General features: G+C 54.3%; 1 protein-coding gene across 2 annotated transcripts; it reads left to right on the top strand.

Moving 5' to 3' along the window:
• Positions 1-9,035: 9,035 nt before the first annotated feature.
• LOC128818697 (promotilin-like) lies at positions 9,036-13,863 on the top strand. 2 transcript variants are annotated; one of them, XM_053998253.1, is made up of 4 exons: positions 9,036-10,221; positions 11,455-11,577; positions 12,717-12,819; positions 13,579-13,863. In XM_053998253.1, exons 1-4 carry the CDS (start codon positions 10,105-10,107, stop codon positions 13,584-13,586), a joined length of 351 nt encoding a protein of 116 aa, XP_053854228.1. In that variant the 5' UTR covers positions 9,036-10,104; the 3' UTR covers positions 13,587-13,863. The 2 variants fall into 2 exon arrangements, with proteins under 2 accessions (XP_053854228.1, XP_053854227.1); XM_053998252.1 differs by having other exon boundaries at positions 12,717-13,863.
• Positions 13,864-18,295: the final 4,432 nt, after the last annotated feature.

Here is an 18,295-nt window from a genome sequence, read left to right as displayed (position 1 = left end):
CTCTTCTAAAGTCAAGAGTGGTGCAAAGGAAGCTGTGGGAGGACGAGGGACACCGAGTCTGGGTGCTGGGGGAACACTCAGCTGCACTTTTTGGGAGAGGGACCTTTCCTGGCTCAGCAGATCCTCTCCACTCACCCTGGCAGCTGAGCGTGGAGGAGATTTGGCTTCACGAGTGGTCCCCAGACACCTTTCAAAGGGACAACTGGACTGAGAGGGTTTCAGCCGACCATCAACAAGGCCTGGACCAGGCCCTTCCCCTTTTTTGGGAGCAGGTAAACCTGAGCCACCTGTGCTGTGTAAGAGGGCTGTGCCCTCCCAGCTGTGTCCCCTGGGGTCGGTGGATTTAGAGCTCTGGGCAGGTCAGCACAGCCGGAGCAATGGCCGAGGCCTCGAGTAAACCCAGAGCAGGGAAATGACACCGCTGAGGGTGGCTGGTCCCTCCAGGACGTGTCCTGAATGCAACCTCAGCTCCTGCTGCAGCCCTGTCACAGAGATGGCTTTAATTTGCTGCCTCTTAGCAGGGAAAGTTTATGAGCTGCTCTGTCTCCAGGAGAGCTCCCAGTTGTTTTCTGTGCTGACTCTACAGCAAATTCCCTGCCTAATGCGGGAGGAGAGCTTTGCTGCTCTGTGTTTGTGCTCAAGAAAAGGCTTTTCTTGCCCCTTGCAGGTTTTCCTGCTTTGAGCTGGGATTGTCTCTCGCTCGTTGTTTGTTGGCGCGCGGCGTGACGGGGCCCTGAGCTGCTCTGGGCTTTCATGTCCTGTGTAAAGCAAGGGATGATAATTACAATCAAATAACCGGCTTGCACAGAGCCGACACGCCTGGTTCACAGGGATCAGCGGCAGGCAGAGCTCACACGGGGCAGCTGGGCTCCTGGAGCCCTTTGTGGTGCCCATCCCCAGCCCTGCTGGGCACAGGAGCCACAGCAGCCACTTGCCCAGAGGCACCAAGGGAACACCTGGCAGAGCAAGGTGGAGAGAAATGCAAAAGCACAACAAATCAGTCATGAAGGGAACATCTGTGCTGAGCTCCTGGTGCTGGGCTGACGCACAGCCCCGTGAAGCCCGGCTGTGAGCACAGCTCTGACTGCACGGCTGAGCTCACTCCTGTGCTTCTGGCTGGTTTTGTAACCTGTGCTGCCCTGAATCTCCCTCCCGTGGGGGCTCATTCCTCCCCAGTGGGCAGGGAAAGAGGGAGGAAGCGCCTCTGGGTGCCCTGGGAAGACCCCGTTTCCCGTATCACATAGCAGCCACCCAGGGCCGCGGCGCTGAGCCGCTTAGGCCGGGCTTGTGAGCTCCCTCGCCAGGAAAGGGGTTAAGGCAAGATAAAGCCACAGCGTTATAGAGACCATATGGAGGGGAAGAAAACCCTTTATCCTGTAATTGGATTCGCTCTGCGCTGGAGGTGAGGCTGAGTGGAGCTGACAGGCCGTGATGGGCGAGGCGCTGCCAGCCGCCCGTCCAAAGCAGGATGTGTGTGCACAAACTTGTAGATCAATCCATTAGAGTGGATCAAATAGATTTAAACGTGTGGCAGGGAGAAGGAGGACACTGATGTATTTACAATTGGGCTCGCTGGGCCTGCCCTCCCCCCAGCAGGGATTACCTGGCCATGGCTGGTGGCTCTGTGGCTCTGTGGCCGTGCCCTGGGCACCCACTGGGGACAGGGGCTGGGTGTGGATGGGGAGGTGACCTTGCTTTTGTCCCAAAAAATAAGAGTGCACAGCAGGCTGTCTTTTGTCTTTCAAGCACAAAATTTGAGCAGAAGGGACCCCAGCTCCCATTTTCCATGCAGGTCCTCCATCTCCATCCTGCTCAGACTCTTCCCCCAAGCCACAAGGCAGCTGGGATGTGGGGAGAGCTCCTCCACGCCAACCTCTTCTCCTGGTATTTGCAGGCTCTGTCAGCTCCCAGCCTTTTCTTCCTGCTGCTGATCCAGGTGATGTCTCTCCAAACGCTGTAGGATTTCCTTGGAGAGACAGGCACTTTTTGGGGCCTGTCATTTCCCTGCCAAGGAGCTGAGCAATCCTGGCTCAGCTGCGAACCTGCTCCGCTCCGTGTGCTGCTGTCAACACTTCTCCCTCGGTGACAACCCGGGGCTGTGGCGGAGTGGGCAGGTGTGCAAGACATTCCCCCGGCCCCGCAGCGAGGAGCAGCTGGCACAGCCGGCAGATCCAACAGCTCTGGCAGATCCAACAGCTCTGGCAGATCCAACAGCTCCAGCAGATCCCGGCAGCCCTGGCAGATCCCGGCAGCCTTGGCAGATCCTGGCAGCTCTGGCAGATCCCAGCAGCCCTGGCAGATCCTGGCAGATCCCGGCAGCCCTGGCAGATCCTGGCAGATCCTGGCAGATCCTGGCAGATCCTGGCAGCTCTGGCAGCTCTGGCAGATCCCAGCAGCCCTGGCAGATCCTGGCAGATCCTGGCAGATCCTGGCAGCCCTGGCAGATCCCGGCAGCCCTGGCAGATCCTGGCAGATCCTGGCAGCTCTGGCAGCTCTGGCAGATCCCAGCAGCCCTGGCAGATCCTGGCAGATCCTGGCAGATCCCGGCAGCTCTGGCAGATCCTGGCAGATCCCAACAGATCCCGGCAGCCCTGGCAGATCCTAGCAGATCCTGGCAGATCCTGGCAGATCCCAACAGATCCTGGCAGCCCTGGCAGATCCTGGCAGATCCTGGCAGCCCTGGCAGATCCCAGCAGCCCTGGCAGATCCTGGCAGATCCTGGCAGATCCTGGCAGCTCTGGCAGCTCTGGCAGATCCCAGCAGCCCTGGCAGATCCTGGCAGATCCTGGCAGATCCTGGCAGCTCTGGCAGCTCTGGCAGCTCTGGCAGCGCTCCTGAGGCTGTGCCCAGAGCGAGTCGTGCTTTGCCAGGGGTGACGGCAAAAACGCTGCTCTGATCTTCCCGCCTGGCAAACTGGGACCAGTCTGGATTTTGGTCTGGTTTCTGGGCTCTCTGAGGGGCTGGACAGGAATTACCAGGGGAGTTACCAGGGATCTGTGTCCAGCTCTCCTCCTTTGCCTGACATGGGGCAGGTGCTTGACCGCAAAGTCAGAGAGGCAAAGGAAAGGCTTTTCCCAAATTCCCAAGGGATGCACGTGCCTGGCACCCCTCCCCACCCTGCAGTGTCCACTTGAGGCTGGCTGAGCAGCCAGGAAAGGGGGTTCAGGCACACAGAAATAATCCAGCTCTTTTATTTTTAATTTGTAAATCTCATTTGAAGTGGAATCCTGTTACTCCCGAGGGCCGTGTTGTGGCTGCTCATGGGCTTCCACAGCGATGCCGTGAACGTGCTGCTTCGTTTTGTCATAACTGGGTCAATTTATTTATTTTTTTTTCCCTCTTTCTAATACAAGCCCTTAGTTTTCTCAGTGGAAGTCTGGAGCCTGCTGTGACACGGGCAGCTGGGTTATAATCTTATGGGAATCAGCACGGAGGAAATTTGGGGGTTGCCTGCTTGTTTTCTCTTTCCAGCAGGGCTGTTCCCTGCTGCCTGGCTGGGCCGGCTCCTCGCTCCAGCATCCCCAGGAGCAGCCAAACTGGTGTCCCAGCTCCCAGAAGAACCTCATCCTGGCAGTGTTTCTCCCTCAGCCAGGTGCAGAGCCCCATTCCTGCCTCCTGCCCCATTCCAAGGCCCCAGCTCCTCTCGGTGGTGGTCGCGTGTCCCGCACTACAATTCATTCTTTTTGCCATCCCTCCTATAAAGCTTTTTAGGGATTTGCTCCAGACCAAATGTGTCCATCCTCTCCCTGTGCCCTTCATCCTGTAATTGGATTCATTTCCTCCATCCAGGCCGGGCTGCTCCCCATCCATCCCTTTATGTAACAGTGCTGGCTCTGGCTGCACCACTCTGGGCTTGACCCGCAGCCACTGACACCAGCGCAGGTTTGCTGCATGTTAAACCCATATTGACCCTTTCTTTGGGCAGTCCCTGCTCCCTTTTCCCTCTCCCATGGGATGTGGGCTCTCTCCAGGCTCTGTGTGGCTCGTGCTGCAGCTCCATCCCAGCACGATCCCTCCCAGCTCCCGCTCCAGAGAGCCAAAACCCAACAGCCCCGTGCAGGGGAGCACGGGCAGGGTTGTCTGGAGAAATGATGCATTTTCCCATCCTTTAATTAATATTTATTCTCCTTAATTCCCAATCTTTACTGTTTAGCCCTCTAAAGCCTTTGTGGTTGAGAGGCTTTCGCTGAGGTTGCTATTCCGCGCCTAAGCAAAATATCCACGGATTAAACGGGCATTTTATCAAAAGTGAGCCCTGTGCTGGGATCAGGCCTGGCTGCACAGGCCCCGAGGCTCTGCAGATCTTTCTGCTGCTGTCACAATTTTCCATTCTGCTTTTCCCATATCCCAGCTGGGATGGATGTGCTGCTGTTCCTCTCCCCAGTCTCTCCCGGGATTCCTCACCTGGGAGCTCATTGACCTGCCACATGTGAGTCTCTTTTTCACCCTGAAGCCATCCAGCTCTGCCTCCTTGTTCCTCCCAGGATGAATTGGTGCCTTGAGAGCCAGAACCTTTCTCCTCTGTGGCAGATAAATGGCCACTGATTGCTGAGAGGTGCTGGGATGAACAGGGAGACTCCAGTGAGAGCACCAATAAATCCTGGGAATCTGGCATCATCCAGTCTTGGGAAATCTGCTGGCAGCTGGCACTGCTGAGCACAACGATGCTGGACCCCTTCTGTCCCCTTCTTATTTCTTTCCCTCCTTTTATTCTCCCCCACAATTGTTTTCCCTGCCCTTCTTCCCTCTCTTCTTTTTTTCCCCTCTTCCTCTTCCCCCACAATTGTTTTCCCTGCCCTTCTTTCCCTTCTCTTTTCTTTCTTTTCCTCCTCTTCTTCCTTCTGCTTGTTTTCCCTGCTCTTCTTTCCCCCCTCTTCTTTATTTCTTTCCCTCCTTTTATCCTCCCCTAATTGTTTTCCCTGCTCTTCCTTCCCTCTGTTTTCCCCCCTCCTTTTCTATCCCTCCAACTGTTTTCCCTGCTCTTCTTTCCCTCCTCTTCTCTCTCTCCCTCCTTTTCTTCCCCTCCTTGTTTTCCTTCCCCTTCTTTCCCTCTTTTCCCCCCCCTCCTTTTCTTTCCCCCCCCCAATTGTTTTCCCTTCCCTTCTTCCCCTCCTCTTCTTTCTCTCCCTCATTTTCTCCCCCCAGCTGTTTTCCCTGCCCCTCCTTCCCCCTGGATGGGCCCAGGAGTGGCCGCTGTCCATGGTGAGCACGGGCAGATCCCGGTGTTTGGATCTTGCTCCCTCCTCCCCTTTCCCACCTGCCTGCAGCGAGCCCGGCCTTAGCTGAGCCCTTCACCTGCACCGGGCCGGGCTTTGCACCCCGTGGGGGAGCAGGAACATCGCCCCTCCTCCTCCTGCTGCTGGGATGGTCTGAGCAGCCCCCACAAAAACCATTTGGGGCTTTTTGTGGTGCCTTGGTGGTGGTGGTGCTTGCAGGGCTCAACCTGATCCATGGTGCTGGATATGGGAACAGGGCAGGGGAAGGAGGGAGTGAGGCAATGAAAGGTCAGAGGGTGCCTGGAGTGTGGAAAAGCTGAATTCCTCCTCACCAAAGCGAATAAATATCCCCTGTGAGCAGGGCAGGGATCTCTTTGGCTGAAATCTGAGTGATTTCCCTGCCTCTGAGCTCAGCTCAGGGCTTGGCTGGGCTCTCCCATCACCTGCCCGGGGTGACAGCACCCCAAAAGGACAGCGGGGTGCCCAGGGACACCACCCAGCCCCATGGGACAAACCACTCACATCCTCTCCCTGGGTGTGAGGCTGCATTTTGTACCATTCCTAAAAATATTCCTGATCCCCCAAGTGAAAACCGGGTGGCTTGGATTTGAAAACCAAAATGGGAACAGCTGAGCTGCATCCCATCGTGTTTTCTCACCTCCTCTCCTTTCTCTCTTCACTCCTTCCAGATCGGGGAGAGGGTGGCAAAGGAGTGACCAAAAATGTAGAGAAACGAGGCAAGGAAACATTTTCCTCCTGTTTATTTCTTTCCTTATTTGAGAGGAGAGAAAGTTTTTATAAGCCCAGACATTTATTTTATTGGAAAAAGGGATTTTTGAAAATGTTTTGTTTTTTTTTTAATCCCAGTGAAAGAGGATTGTTAGGGGATAGGATGTTTTGGTCAGTGCCTGTCCCCTCCAGCCCTTGTAGAGAAGCCAAATCCACCCAGGCTCTGTCCAGAAAAGCATTTCCCCTCTCTTTTATTCTTTCATGGAAAACTGAGGCAACAGGCAGAATTTCCCCAGTTTTGGGGTGCGCAGGTCACCTCAGGGCTGGTTTCCAGAGAGGGCTGGGTGTGCTGCTGGCACGGGCAGCTCGTTCTGCCCCTTGTTCCTTGGCACTGCCACTGCTGCCAGGCCCAATGGACTGCACTCCACTGCCAGTTTCCTGGGAAAATGACTCCCAGTTATGCCAAATGTTTAACTTTCAGAACAAGCAGAACTGCACTCAAACCCATCCTGCACATCGTGTTTCTGTTGAGCCCCTAACCTCTGCTGCCACTTGGCACCGCAGCCCAAAGGGGAGTTTTGGAGGCTGCAGGTTGCAAACCATGCCAGGGATGCAGCAGGATGGAATTTTGGAATTACAGAGCTGGCAGGGAGACCTCCAGCTGGGATTTTTTATTTTCATTTATCCTTGTTTTGCAGCCAGGATGTGCCAAAAGCTGCATTTATGGACTGGGCCAAGCCAGAGCCAGGAGGTGCCTGTTGCTCCCACCTGCCCTGGCACTTCCAGACCTGGAGTCAGATCCTTTATTTTCAGCTCCACGATTCCTTCCTGTCAGAGCACTCTTGCATAATTAAGAGGTGAAGCTGGCAGGCTGTATGCAGCTAATACAGATATGATTAATTTTCATCCCTCTGTTTGATTTGGAAGGTTGTCCTTCCCCAGGCACAAGGCTCCATCCCAGATGGATGGAAAGCTGCCAGCCAGACACGTCTTGGAGGGACACTGGGACAAGACACGGGGAAGTTTAGTGCTTTGGAAAAGTGACCTTTCTTGGTAACTAATTTGTCACTTCCCAGCACCATCTGCTGACTCGTCAGCTGCATCCATCATAACCATGCGAAGAAAAGGACTGGAAAAGTCACTTAAAATGGGAATCGGATGGGGTTGGTGCAAATTGTTTAGGGAAGGGAGGGGAAAACCCCACACTGTGTGGGTGACATCCTTCCCACCACCCCCAGCCACATTCCCAGGGAGGTTTCCAGGGAGCAAAGCTGCTCTGGAGCCTCTGGGAGCTTTCCACTGCCCAGGGGGTGATAAGCTGGGGAGGATGCCCAGGGATCCAGGAAGAACCTGAGTGCTGGACACGAGGTTTTTCAGGAGGGCTCTGTCCCAAATCGAGCGTTATTGACAGCTGTGACAGCAGCAGGTCCCTGCTGACACCTGGTGTGCCCGTGTCCTATTGACTGGCTGCGGTGGGGCCAGGTGACAAACGCCATTCCCAGGTGACAAACACCATTCCCAGGTGACAAACGCCATTCCCAGGTGACAAACGCCATTCCCGGGCTGGGCAATCGCTGTTGCCGATATCCCTCCCCAGGCAGGCAGGAATGCCGCTGCTCCCCGCTCTGCCAGCCCATGGAGCCGTGGATGCAGGAGGATTTCATGGCTTCCCAGCTCGTTTTTCCCTCCTGCTCCTCCCCTGGCTGCTCCCAGACTCCCTCAGGAGCAGCACCGGGATGTGCCTGGCCTGATCCCAAACCCTCTGGCATCAGCTCCTGGCTGATGGTCCCGGGAGAGCTCGGATGAGTTCTTGCACAATTCCCTCCCTCTCTCAGCACCTCGTTTGTCTGGAGAGGGATGACAGTGCAGGATTTGTGTTCCCGAGGGGGATCAGTGTGCCAGGCTCAGTGAGGATGGGAGAAGGGGCCACTTGAAGACTCAAAGTGGCAATTTTGATATTATTGTGATTTGCAATCACAGTAGAAATATTATTGACACAGGTGCCATTGTAGTGCTGGGACATTCACATCCTAAAAAGCTCGTCCTGCAGGCTCAGTGACTAGAAACACAAGCCAGGAGAGAGGAATTTCTCTAAATTACAGATGGAGAAACTGAGGCAGCAGCTGATCAGTGGGACGACCAGGAACAGCTGAAGAACCTGGGGAGGGAGCAGAGGGGATCTGCCTGGAAACGAGAAACTCAGAAAACTCCAGTGCAGATAACAACATTCCCTGCCTGGGAAAGCCGTTTCCATGCAGGCCAGGCTGGGCAGGGTCACAGGTGAGTGACTGCAGTGCCTGGATGGGTTTATAAAGGGAGGAGAAGCAGCAGGAGCACCCAGGTGTGTCAGGAGGGAGAAGAGCTCTGACCTCCAGTGTCCCGTGGCTGCACTCCCAGGTAGGTCTTGGCACCTCTTGGCCACAGCAGAGCCAGCTCAGAGGAGGAGGGAACAAAATCGATGCTGAAACGAGGGGGAAGGTGCTTTTCCCTCATCCCCATCTCGGGAGCACCAATTCCAGCAGCTCCTGCCTCCTGCGGGCACCTGGCACACACCAGGCACTGCCACAGGGCTGTGGGGAGCCCCGGTGCCCTCTGAGCTCGGGGAGCTGCTCTGAGCAGGCAGAAAATGACCCTCAGACAGGTCCTAGAGCCAGGAACAGGTTGGATTTTTTGGGAACAGCTCAGTAGGTGAGTGTCCTGTCCTGTTGCTGTGCCTCCTGCCCCCACACTGGCACTGACACTGGATTTTGGGGGGTGAGCAGAGCTGTCCTTGTGTGCCTGCGTGCTGATGCTGAGCTCGGGATCCTCCTGTTTTTTTCTTTTCCCTTTGGAGCTGGGAAGCAAATCCAGCAAGTGCTCTCTGCCTGGAGAGGTGCTGAGCTGGAGATCTCGGGGCTGGAGTACAGGTCCTGCTTGCCAAGCAAGGGAGGGCTTTCAGCAGGGACATTTTTGAGTGGAGAGGTCTGTGTGGGTGTTTTTCTGGGAGAAGAGGGAGAAAATCAATTCCCAGAGGGATTAGCCAAGAAGAGATGAAGGAAGTGACTGGGTGTATTTTCTTTGTATTCAGCAGTATTTTATTTATTTATATATTTACTGCAGGGATAGAACAAATGAAAAAGCACCAAAGATTGATGCTGCTGAGGTTGCATTGCAAGGGCAGAGCCTGAGAATTCCTGCTTGGAACCCTGCAGGAAAAAGGGCTGGGACACCCTGGGATGTCCCAGGGCAGGAGGTGGCTCTGGTGGCCCAGTCTGGGTGGGCAGGGGGAGATGGCACCAGTGCAGTGCCCAGGGAAAGGAGAGGAGAGGATGTGACTGACAGGTGCTATGGAAAGGGAACATTTATTAACTTCCACTGGCCCTTGGTTCAATACCAGCTGATATTTATGGGAAATCTAATTCAGGAGTCAAATCTAACTTAACAATGTCTTCTCAATAATGTCCAAACCAAGAGGTTGCTGAAACTAATTAAGGATCAGGCTCCAATCAGGTGGAGAAGTTAAGCTGTAGGACCAGACTTCATTAAGTCTGTCCAGAGAGAATATTTTAATATTTAAAGAGAACATTCAGTGTTTACATAAGGCCTTTCCTGACGTGAAGTCACAGTTAGATCACTTCAGAGGTGGTTTTTAAAGCCTTTTATTCCAAGCTCAGACAGAGCCGGGCTGGAAAACGCCTTTTCCATTTCTCTTGGACTCAATGAGGCTTCTTAAAAGATCCAGTCCACTCAGGAAGGTTTCCAGTGGCGAGGAAAATCGAAACAAAAATGTAAAAAACAGCTGTGTGAAGGTTTTTCTCTTTGCAGCATCTCTGTCTGCCGTGCTGGTGCTGGGATTGATGGGTTTGCTCTGGATGTGTTCAGGTCTTAAACCAACACAGCTGCAGGGCTGAGGCTGGAGCAGTCCTGAAGGGCTGGGCTGGAAATCCCTGGAGATGTTGCTCAAGAACAAACCTGTTTACACAAACAGCTTTGAGAAGAGAATTGTCAGTCAAGGCACTTCTATTCTCAGCTCAGGAGCAACTGTAAGAGTAAATATCCCTCAGGTGGGCTGGGGCTGAGCTGGGTGGCAGCTGGTGCAGAGCCAAAGGTGTTTCTTGTCAAACCTCCCTCTCCACTCCTGCCCTGGTGTCTCCTTTCCCGTGTTGTCCAGGCTCTCAGGATGGTTTCGAGGAAGGTGGTGGCCAGTTTGCTGCTGGTGTCCCTGCTGTCCGTGCTGGCTGAGCAGACCCAAGGCTTCATGCCCTTTTTCACCCAGAGTGACTTCCAGAAAATGCAGGTAACCCCTCTGGAATGAATAAACCAGGAAAGGTTTATCCTGCCCTCATCCCCCAAAATGCAGTGCACACCATCAACAGGAGACACTCTGATATCCTTCTCCCAAAATCCACGCCTTTGGGGGAAGGCAGAGGGAATTTTTAAGGTGTGAGGTAGAAAGGAAGAGCCTGGACCCCCCTGCCAAGGGTCTGCCACTCCTGTGGGGGTGTCACCTGCAGTCCCTGCGGGTCCTTTCCCTTTTCTGGTGCTGGAATTCTTCCAGAGCAGCTGCAGCCTCCCATCAGCTCAGTGATGGCTCTTTTGTTGTAACAAATAATTAACCATCCCCCGGCTGGTTGTCACCTCTGGGACGTGCCGAGAGAACGTTTTTCCTTTTGAAGTGAAACAAATACCGTTGAAAGGTGTCAGGCAGGCTCAGAGCCGGCAGCTTCTGAAACACAGCCCCAGTGAGCTTCCCCCGCACTGCCGAGCCCCTGGATACCGGGAGAAATCCCATTTCCAACACCTACCCCTGGATAACAATTGCTTTTTGTGGGGAGCACAGGCATTCCTCAATGTCCTTGAGGAGGATGGGGACCCACATGGGCTGTGTTTGTACTCCACAGCCCTTGTAGCCCCGTGTCTGCCAGGGATTGGGGGTTTCTGGATGAACAAAGGGGAAATCTGTCCCCCAAAGGCTGTCCCTGCCCCTCCTGTGCTCACACGCTGCACACTGAGCACGGCCTGTGCCACGTTTGGCACGTCCTGCTGTGTCTGTCATATTCCAAAGCACCTTTGGCTTTTTCCAGAGGGTCCTGAAGGCAGCTAAATAAATGGGGATGGGCTGACATTACAGACCTGCAGAAAGGCTGGGAAAACGTGACCTCTCTGCACATGCAGGGCTCGGTTCAGTTTCCTCGCAGTGCTCCAGCACAGAGCCAGGCCAAGTTCTGTGGGACAGCTGAGGCAGGTCCCAGTGCTGTCAGCTCCCATGTCCTGCTGACAGAGTTCCCCCACCACACGTGGCTCCTGTTTACTGCAGACCTTCCCTGACCTGACCTCGCCCCCAGCACTGCTGAATTTCAGTCCCCAAAGGCCACTCAGGCCACAGCTGATGGGCCCTTCCCAGGAGGATTCCACCATCCTGCTGGTTCTGTGCCCAGCACCGTGGATGCCTGGCTGTTGGGACAGCACAGGGTGGGTTTGCTGTTGATCCCAGCATCACCAACTGCCCCCTCTGCTCTCTGCCCTGAAGCTGCAGGAAAAGGAGAGGAACAAGGCAGGGCAGAAGAAATCTCTGAGCTCGCTGCAGCAGCTGGAGGAGGAAGGTTTCTCTGAGCAGTCCGGTGTGGATGTCAGTGCAGCCAAGACCCTCCAGGTATGTGGAGCCATTTGACTCTGAGAAGCCCACGAGGACATGCAGGGGACAAGGAGTCCAAGCGATGTCCTGTGCCAGCCTGCCTGCTTACATCAGAGAGAAGTTTTAGCTCCATCCCAAATTATCTTGGTCGTTCAGCAGCCAGGTCACCCCTGAGACCCAACAGTTTCTCCCTGAGGAAGATGGGAACAGCTCGAGGTCTCTTTGGCAGGCAGTGAAGCCCAGCCAGGTGCAAGGCAAGAACTCCCAGTTCTGCTTCACCTCCTGCTTGGTGTCACCTCTGACCCCGCAGTTCTCTGCACTGGTGAGGCCTTATTTAAAAACTTGGGCTCAAAGTCTGTACACAGAGCAGAAAATGGGCAATTTTAGGGATTGAAGTGCCAGGCTAAGCCCTCAAAGGCAGACTTACCTGGCAAGCCAAGTCTGAAAATTGTGCTTCGCCACTTGAGCACAGGGAACTTTTTCCTGTGTGGGCAGCCACTCCTGCAGGGAGCTTGGCTGTGCTCTGCCAGCAAAAGGAGGGTGCAGGTCCCCCCCAAACATGGACAGACCCCGTGGGAGAGGCAGCAGGACCAACCAGGCTGGAATTTGGCCAAGGCACAGCTTAATGTGCAACTCCTCCCTCACTCGTGATGCACCAGCACTTGCTAATGGGATTTAAACAGCAAAATGCCCAGTTCAAAGTGTGAAATACCCAGCACATCCCCACGGTTGGCCAGCACCAGAACAGAGCTCTTTGCTTCAGGCACAGCTGGCTCCGAGTCCAGCAGGCTGGAGCAGAACCACAGCTTGTCCTCGGCTGTTGCTAGGGCAGGAGCTCTGCAGGCTCAGGCTGGAAGGGTCGATGTGCCACACAGTGGAGGATTAGAAGGTTCAGAAATTATTTTCTTTGCAGTCCCCGCTGCCAGGAGGTGCCTTTATCTGGATTTCTGAGCCAGCCCACGGGTTATGCAACAGCACTCTGAACAACTCAACATTTTGTGTTGCCTTCAAAATGTTGCTTTTCCCCATATGAGGCTCATCTTCCATCCATACCCTAAACCCTCCATTAACTCGATCCAAGTGGGGTCAAAGCACCCCAACCTTCTCCCTCTGCTCCCCTCACCTTTTTGTTCTGACTTCTCTGGTTTCCTCCACAGCAGGCCCTTCCTGCCAGAGCTTGGCTCACCCCGAGGCAGCTGGAAAAATACCAAGATGTCCTGGAGAAACTGCTGGCAGAGCTGTTACAGGACACCCCAGATGGTACTGTCAGAGGGTTGATTTCTGCCTTGGGAATTCTGCCTTTCCTTCTTCTCACCAGCTCATCAGCACAGAGATATTTATATTCCCCAGAAGGGTTTTTGTGTCATGTTTGCTCACTTTGTGGAGCCCTCAGATCCCAACTGCTCCTGTCTGCACCCTTCTGGGAAGGTTATTCCCTCGTAAGGTGCTGCCTATGCCCCAGAGCTGATATTGACTGGAAGCAGCAGCACAACCCTTCCCAACAGCCCTGTTTGCCACTTCCCTGCTCCTCCTCCTCCCGAAGAGTCCTCAGTCTCCAGGGAACAATTTCCAGCAGAGCCTATAACAGCAACTGTACCTGTGAGGCAGCTCAGCATGTGCAGCCAGCTTGGAACACCTCGCTGCCTGCACGGGGGCTTAACACTGACACTTAATTACACTGCAATTTGCTGCAAATCCTCCTTTTCCTTTGGGAAATCGTGTGTGGGAATTGCAGCAGCAAATATCCAGGGGCGGGCTGTTGTGCAGCTCTTCCTGCCTGCAGGTTGAGGGATGGTGGGATGGGGCTGTCCCTGTGCCTTTGCCTTTTCTGGGATGTTTAGCCCAGGAAAGGGGGTCCCGCTCCTCCCCGTGGGATTGCTCTGCTCTGCCTGTGCTCATCCCAGTTTGCCTCTGAGCTTTCAGCTGCGGAGCTGAGGAGGAGGAAACAACACATAAAGCTCTGGAAAGACTGAATGCCAGATTTAAGGACACTTGTGCTTTTCTCTCTTTTCTATTTAGCTGACTGATATCTGCAGGATAAGAAGAGAAAGCGCTGGAGCTGCTCAAGCTGAAAGACTCCACTTATGTAAACGAAATTTGTGAGAGAGATTAACAAAATCTGAGGTGAGGTAATAAATGTGCAGTGTAATTAAAAGGAGGATTTGTGTCTTCTGTCCTGCAAGCCTCTCAAACAGATGGGGAGTGCCCAGTGTGGGAAAGAAGAGAGAGGAAAGGCTCCAGGTTTTGGCAAACATCCCTGTTTTCCTGAGCACTGCTCTGAGAGTCCTGTGAGGAGCTGAGGGAGCTGGGAAGGGTTTGGAGAGTCCTGAGGAAGCTGGGAAGGGGCTCAGCCTGGAGAAAAGGAAGCTCAGGGGGAATTTCAGGCTCTGCACAACTCCCTGCCAGGAGGGGACAGCCGGGGGGGATTTGGGATCTTATCCCAGGGAACAGGGACAGGAGGAGAGGGAACGGCCTCGGGCTGTGCTGGGGTGGCTCAGGCTGGACACCAGCAGGAATTTCCTCATGGAAAGGGCTGGAAGGGGCTGCCCAGGGGGGTTTGGAGTGCCCATCCCTGGAGGTGTCAGGGTGGGGATTGGGCACAGGTTGGACTCGATGATCCCAGAGGGATTTTCCAACCTCAAGGATTCTGTGATAGTGTGTGGCAAAGCCCGAGGAATCAATCTTTGAGGAGTATTAAGTCTTATCCCTCCCTTTTAGCAATGAGGAAAACTGAGACAAACCTTTACCAGATCTCCTGGCCGAACTGGTGACACAAGGTGGGGGACCTGGTGTCCCTAACCCATTTCCCTGCTCCAGGAGGGTGCTCTGGCACACTCCCACACTGCTGGAGAATGCAGGAGCCCTGACAGGCAGCCCCTCTCTGTACTCAACCCCTCCTGTCAGCCTGGTGCTATAAATCCACCAGCACAGTGAGGAGCAGCTGTGCCAGGCACAGTGTGAGGGAACTGCACTCTGCCCTTTTTCCTGCCTCTCAAACACACCCCGAGGTGAAATCCTAATTCCACTTGAACATCCTGCTCTCCATTTCCATGCCTTTGGCTTATCTGAGAGCTACTCCTCTCTGCTGGCAGCAGGAAATCCAACATATGTAAAGTATGGATGGATGAGATCAATGGTATGTACGTGAATATATCCAATTCCAATCCAATTTTATCCTCCCAACCTAACAGGACTTCTGTTCTCACTGAGCTCATTCCAAGAGCTCTGTTTGTGCTGGAACAACACCCCTTGGAGCACTGTGCCGTAAGCAGCCCTGGGGAGAGGAGAAAGCTCCCAATGGATAATGGAACAGGCAGCGTGCAGTGGATTACAGCTCTAATGTTTGATCCAAAGGCACACTCCTTGTCCAGGGACTGATCAGCTCCAGGAAGCTCCCAGTATTGCTGAGGCAGTGTGAGCTGTGGAAGCTCTGTAATGACTCTGAGTGGGAGGGAAATGGGAAATAACATTCCATTAGGCTGGGAGTGAGAGCAGTCTGGGCTGCAGGAGCTCCATCTGCAGAGGGGTGATATCCATGGAAGAGATATCCATGGGACTCGCAGGGGGAGCTGTGCCACATTTACACCAGTGTGCAGCAAGGTCAGAGGCTTGTTCGCTTCGCTTGCCTTGTTACTTCAGAGACACCCAAGCCTTTACTCTGGGTTTGATTTTGCCACATGAAAACAAAGGAGAATTCCTCATCAAGGGGTAAACTGCCCCCAAACCTCCCCCATAAGCTCCAGTGCAGGTCAGAGCTGTCTCCCCAATTTGTCCTTTTCCCAGCGAACACCTCCCCTGTGCCACCCAGGAAGGAAAGTTTTCCAGTGATGGAAAGAAAGAAAGTGAACATGAGCCTCTTGGATTTGCTTCCTGGACCATTTCCCACTGGGGTGATGGTGGGGCTGACGCTGTGGAAAATTCCAGAGGGAGATCCATCAGTAGGACTCTGCTCTTACCCTGGGACCCAGACAAGTTGCATCAGCAAGGGCCAGCTTTGACCCCAGCCGTGGATTCTGCTTGTCCCAGTTGTCCCAGTTATAAATGAGCTCAGGATGTAATGGCTGCTTGTGACAGAGACCACAGGAATCCCTGTCCTGTCCTGCAGCACCAACTGTGGTGTCCAAACAGGGACCAAATACACCTTCAACTTTTGGGAGTAAATTCCTTCCACCCTCAGGGGCCTGAGCAGGAGAAAGCAGAAATGTTTCCACTTGACAAAGATGGAGGGACCCCAACCAGCCCCCTCCAGGCTGTCAGGGCTCTGGCTCTGGGTAAGAAGGAAGTGGTCTCCAGGTTTTGGGACAGATCTCCGTTTTCCCCTGCCCTGGAAGGTGCTTTGGCAGCCAGCAGCACCCAGGTCACACCTGCAGGCAGGCAGGAAGAATCTGCTGCTCCAGAAACCAAACAAGAATTTCATGGTGGGATGAGCAGCCCAATAGCTGGGGGAAAGAGGAGGGAAGGAAACGGAGTCACCTCTGACTTCCTAAGGAACTGAGCAGGCCCAGGATGGGCAGGCAGATGAGGGCTCTTGGGTCACACCTGTGCTGTGGCTGTGAGTGACAGGGTGACAAACAGGCACAGTCAGCTCACAAGAAAGCCCTGACACTTCTCTGGGTGCCGTGTGCAGGGCTGTCACCCAAAAGCCACGGATAAGGAGGTGGGTGGGGACACGGGGTTTCAGCAGCCCATCACTCAGCGGTGGAAGGGTTCAGCTGCGGGGTTTGGGGTGCAGCCATTCCCTGCTCCGGCACGGATCCGTTCCCAGGGCTCTGCTCACGCCAGCCCTGTCCCCAGGCTGCCAGAACCGGAGCAGCCGGCGCGGCGCGTCTGCTCCTCTGGCATCGGAGCCGCTGCCAGCAGCTCTGAGGCAGCTTCTGGGCTCGCAGGGAAGGTGGAGGCTGTCCCTCCGTGCTGTCCCAGCTTCCCACAGCCAGCTCCGGCTGTTTCCAGCCAAGAAACGCTTTTTGCCGAGCCCATCTGCAGCCTCGGCACCGCTTGGTGCACCCAGAGCCACGATGATGATGAGGGGCTGCAAAAATAGAAAACCCACTGTCAAATTCAGCATTGGCACTGTGGGCAGGGGATGGGGACAAAGATTGCCATGGGGATATAGGGTCTGACACGTCTGTTCCTGCTGCCTTCCCTGAGGAGGCCAAATGACTTCCAGGGAAGGCAGGGATTCTCCCATGGGGAGGAAGGGAAAGGGGTGGTGGATTTCTCTCCACAAAGAATAGGCACCTGATCCTGCTGAGCTTTGGCGCTGCCAATCTCCTTCTGAGGAGGAATCACAGCTTTTCCCCCATCCTCCAGCTGTCCAACACCAATCCCATGTCCTCCCCACCAAAGATTGTGCAACGAGGCTGCTGGGCCTGGGGTTATGCTCATGATTGGCAGAACCACAAGTTGAAAGGATAGGTTTGGGCTTTTGTTGCTGTTTTCTCCAGAAAAAGGTGAGTTCATGTAATTCCCAGGTTTGCTCCAGCTCAGCCAGCGTGCAGCTGCAAGCCCAGGCAGAGCTTCTGCAAAGTGAGAGCTGTGAGCTCACAGGATCCGAGTGATAGGAGCAAATTGGAATTTTTTATTTACATTAGACCCCTCTCCACATCATGAGCTGGCAGAGGAGCACTGAGGAAGCTCAGCTTAGCGCGTTCACACTTCCCAGCACAGCTGAGTTTGCTCTTTTAATGGGCTCCCTGGCCTCTGCTGAGGATGTATTTGCTGTTGCCAACCTGATGAACAAATCTCAGCATCTCGTTGCTGCTTTTTTGGATAAATTGGGAAGAGTGATGTGAGCTTTGGGGATCTGCTAAGGAAGAGGGTTCCTGAAAGAAGGAATAGGGACAGGACAGGATGGTCATGCTGTGCCAGGGGAAGGTGAGGTTGGATATCAGGAGGAATTTCTCCATGGAAAGGGTTGTTAGCATTGCTCAGGGAGGTTTGGAGTCCCCATCCCTGGGGTGTCTGAGGAAGTCTGGACACGGCACTCAGGTGGGGATCGGTCACAGCTTGGACTCAATGGTGTTTTAAGGATTTCCCAGCCTCACTGACTCTGGGATTCTGTGATTTATGTCGGGAAGGCAGAGCTCAGCTCTTTCCGCTTCGTGCTCCACTGGAGCCTCCTTCTCCCCACAGGTGCCATTCCCGAGGGACCAGAGCGTGTCCCCCACCCCAGTGTCACACATCCATCACCAAACCCGCGGCACGCAGCCAGCCCTCAGCACCTTCAGCACCGCTGCTCCATTACCTTTAATTAAATTCCGAAATGACGCCACCATATTTCAGCCGCTTTCATCGCTTTCTTTAGCGGCGGCAGCAGGAAAAAGCAATTACTGTGCATCACAGCTGTGCCAAAATAAATTTACAAGTCAATGCTTGGGTTTGCTGTTTTAGGTGTGGGGTGTGGAGGGATACTCCTTCTCGGGAAATATTTCATGGATCTGGATCCTGGTCCTGCCTGAGGTTCTGGCAGAGCTCAGCAACTGGACAGCGATGATGGAAATGCGTGTGGGGGTGGCAGCTGGCTGGGAAAGGGACGTTTTTTAGGAGAATGGCCCTAAAAGTGTCAGAACATCGGGGTGAGTGAGGCGGGAGCTCACTCCCACACAGGAGCAGCCCCACACAGCGAGGGGGGACAACCCATCATCGACACCGACCGGCTCGTCCCGCAGATGAGGCAGCTTTCGTCTTTTGCTTTCCCCATTTCTTCCGCTTTTCCCCGGTCCTGAGGGAGCAGCCC

This window comes from Vidua macroura, chromosome 24 (assembly GCF_024509145.1).
Source record: "Vidua macroura isolate BioBank_ID:100142 chromosome 24, ASM2450914v1, whole genome shotgun sequence".
Classification (NCBI taxonomy): Eukaryota; Metazoa; Chordata; class Aves; order Passeriformes; family Viduidae; genus Vidua; species Vidua macroura.
The sequence above is the reverse complement of the archived record's forward strand: the minus strand, read 5'-3'. Positions and strand labels throughout refer to the sequence as shown.

Coding starts and splice junctions, on each gene's coding strand:
- LOC128818697 (XM_053998252.1), top strand. CDS start 10,105: ATGGTTTCGAGGAAGGTGGTGGCCAGTTTGCTGCTGGTGTCCCTGCTG. Junction 10,222..11,454: donor GTGACTTCCAGAAAATGCAG/GTAACCCCTCTG, acceptor TCTGCCCTGAAG/CTGCAGGAAAAGGAGAGGAA. Junction 11,578..12,716: donor GTGCAGCCAAGACCCTCCAG/GTATGTGGAGCC, acceptor TTTCCTCCACAG/CAGGCCCTTCCTGCCAGAGC.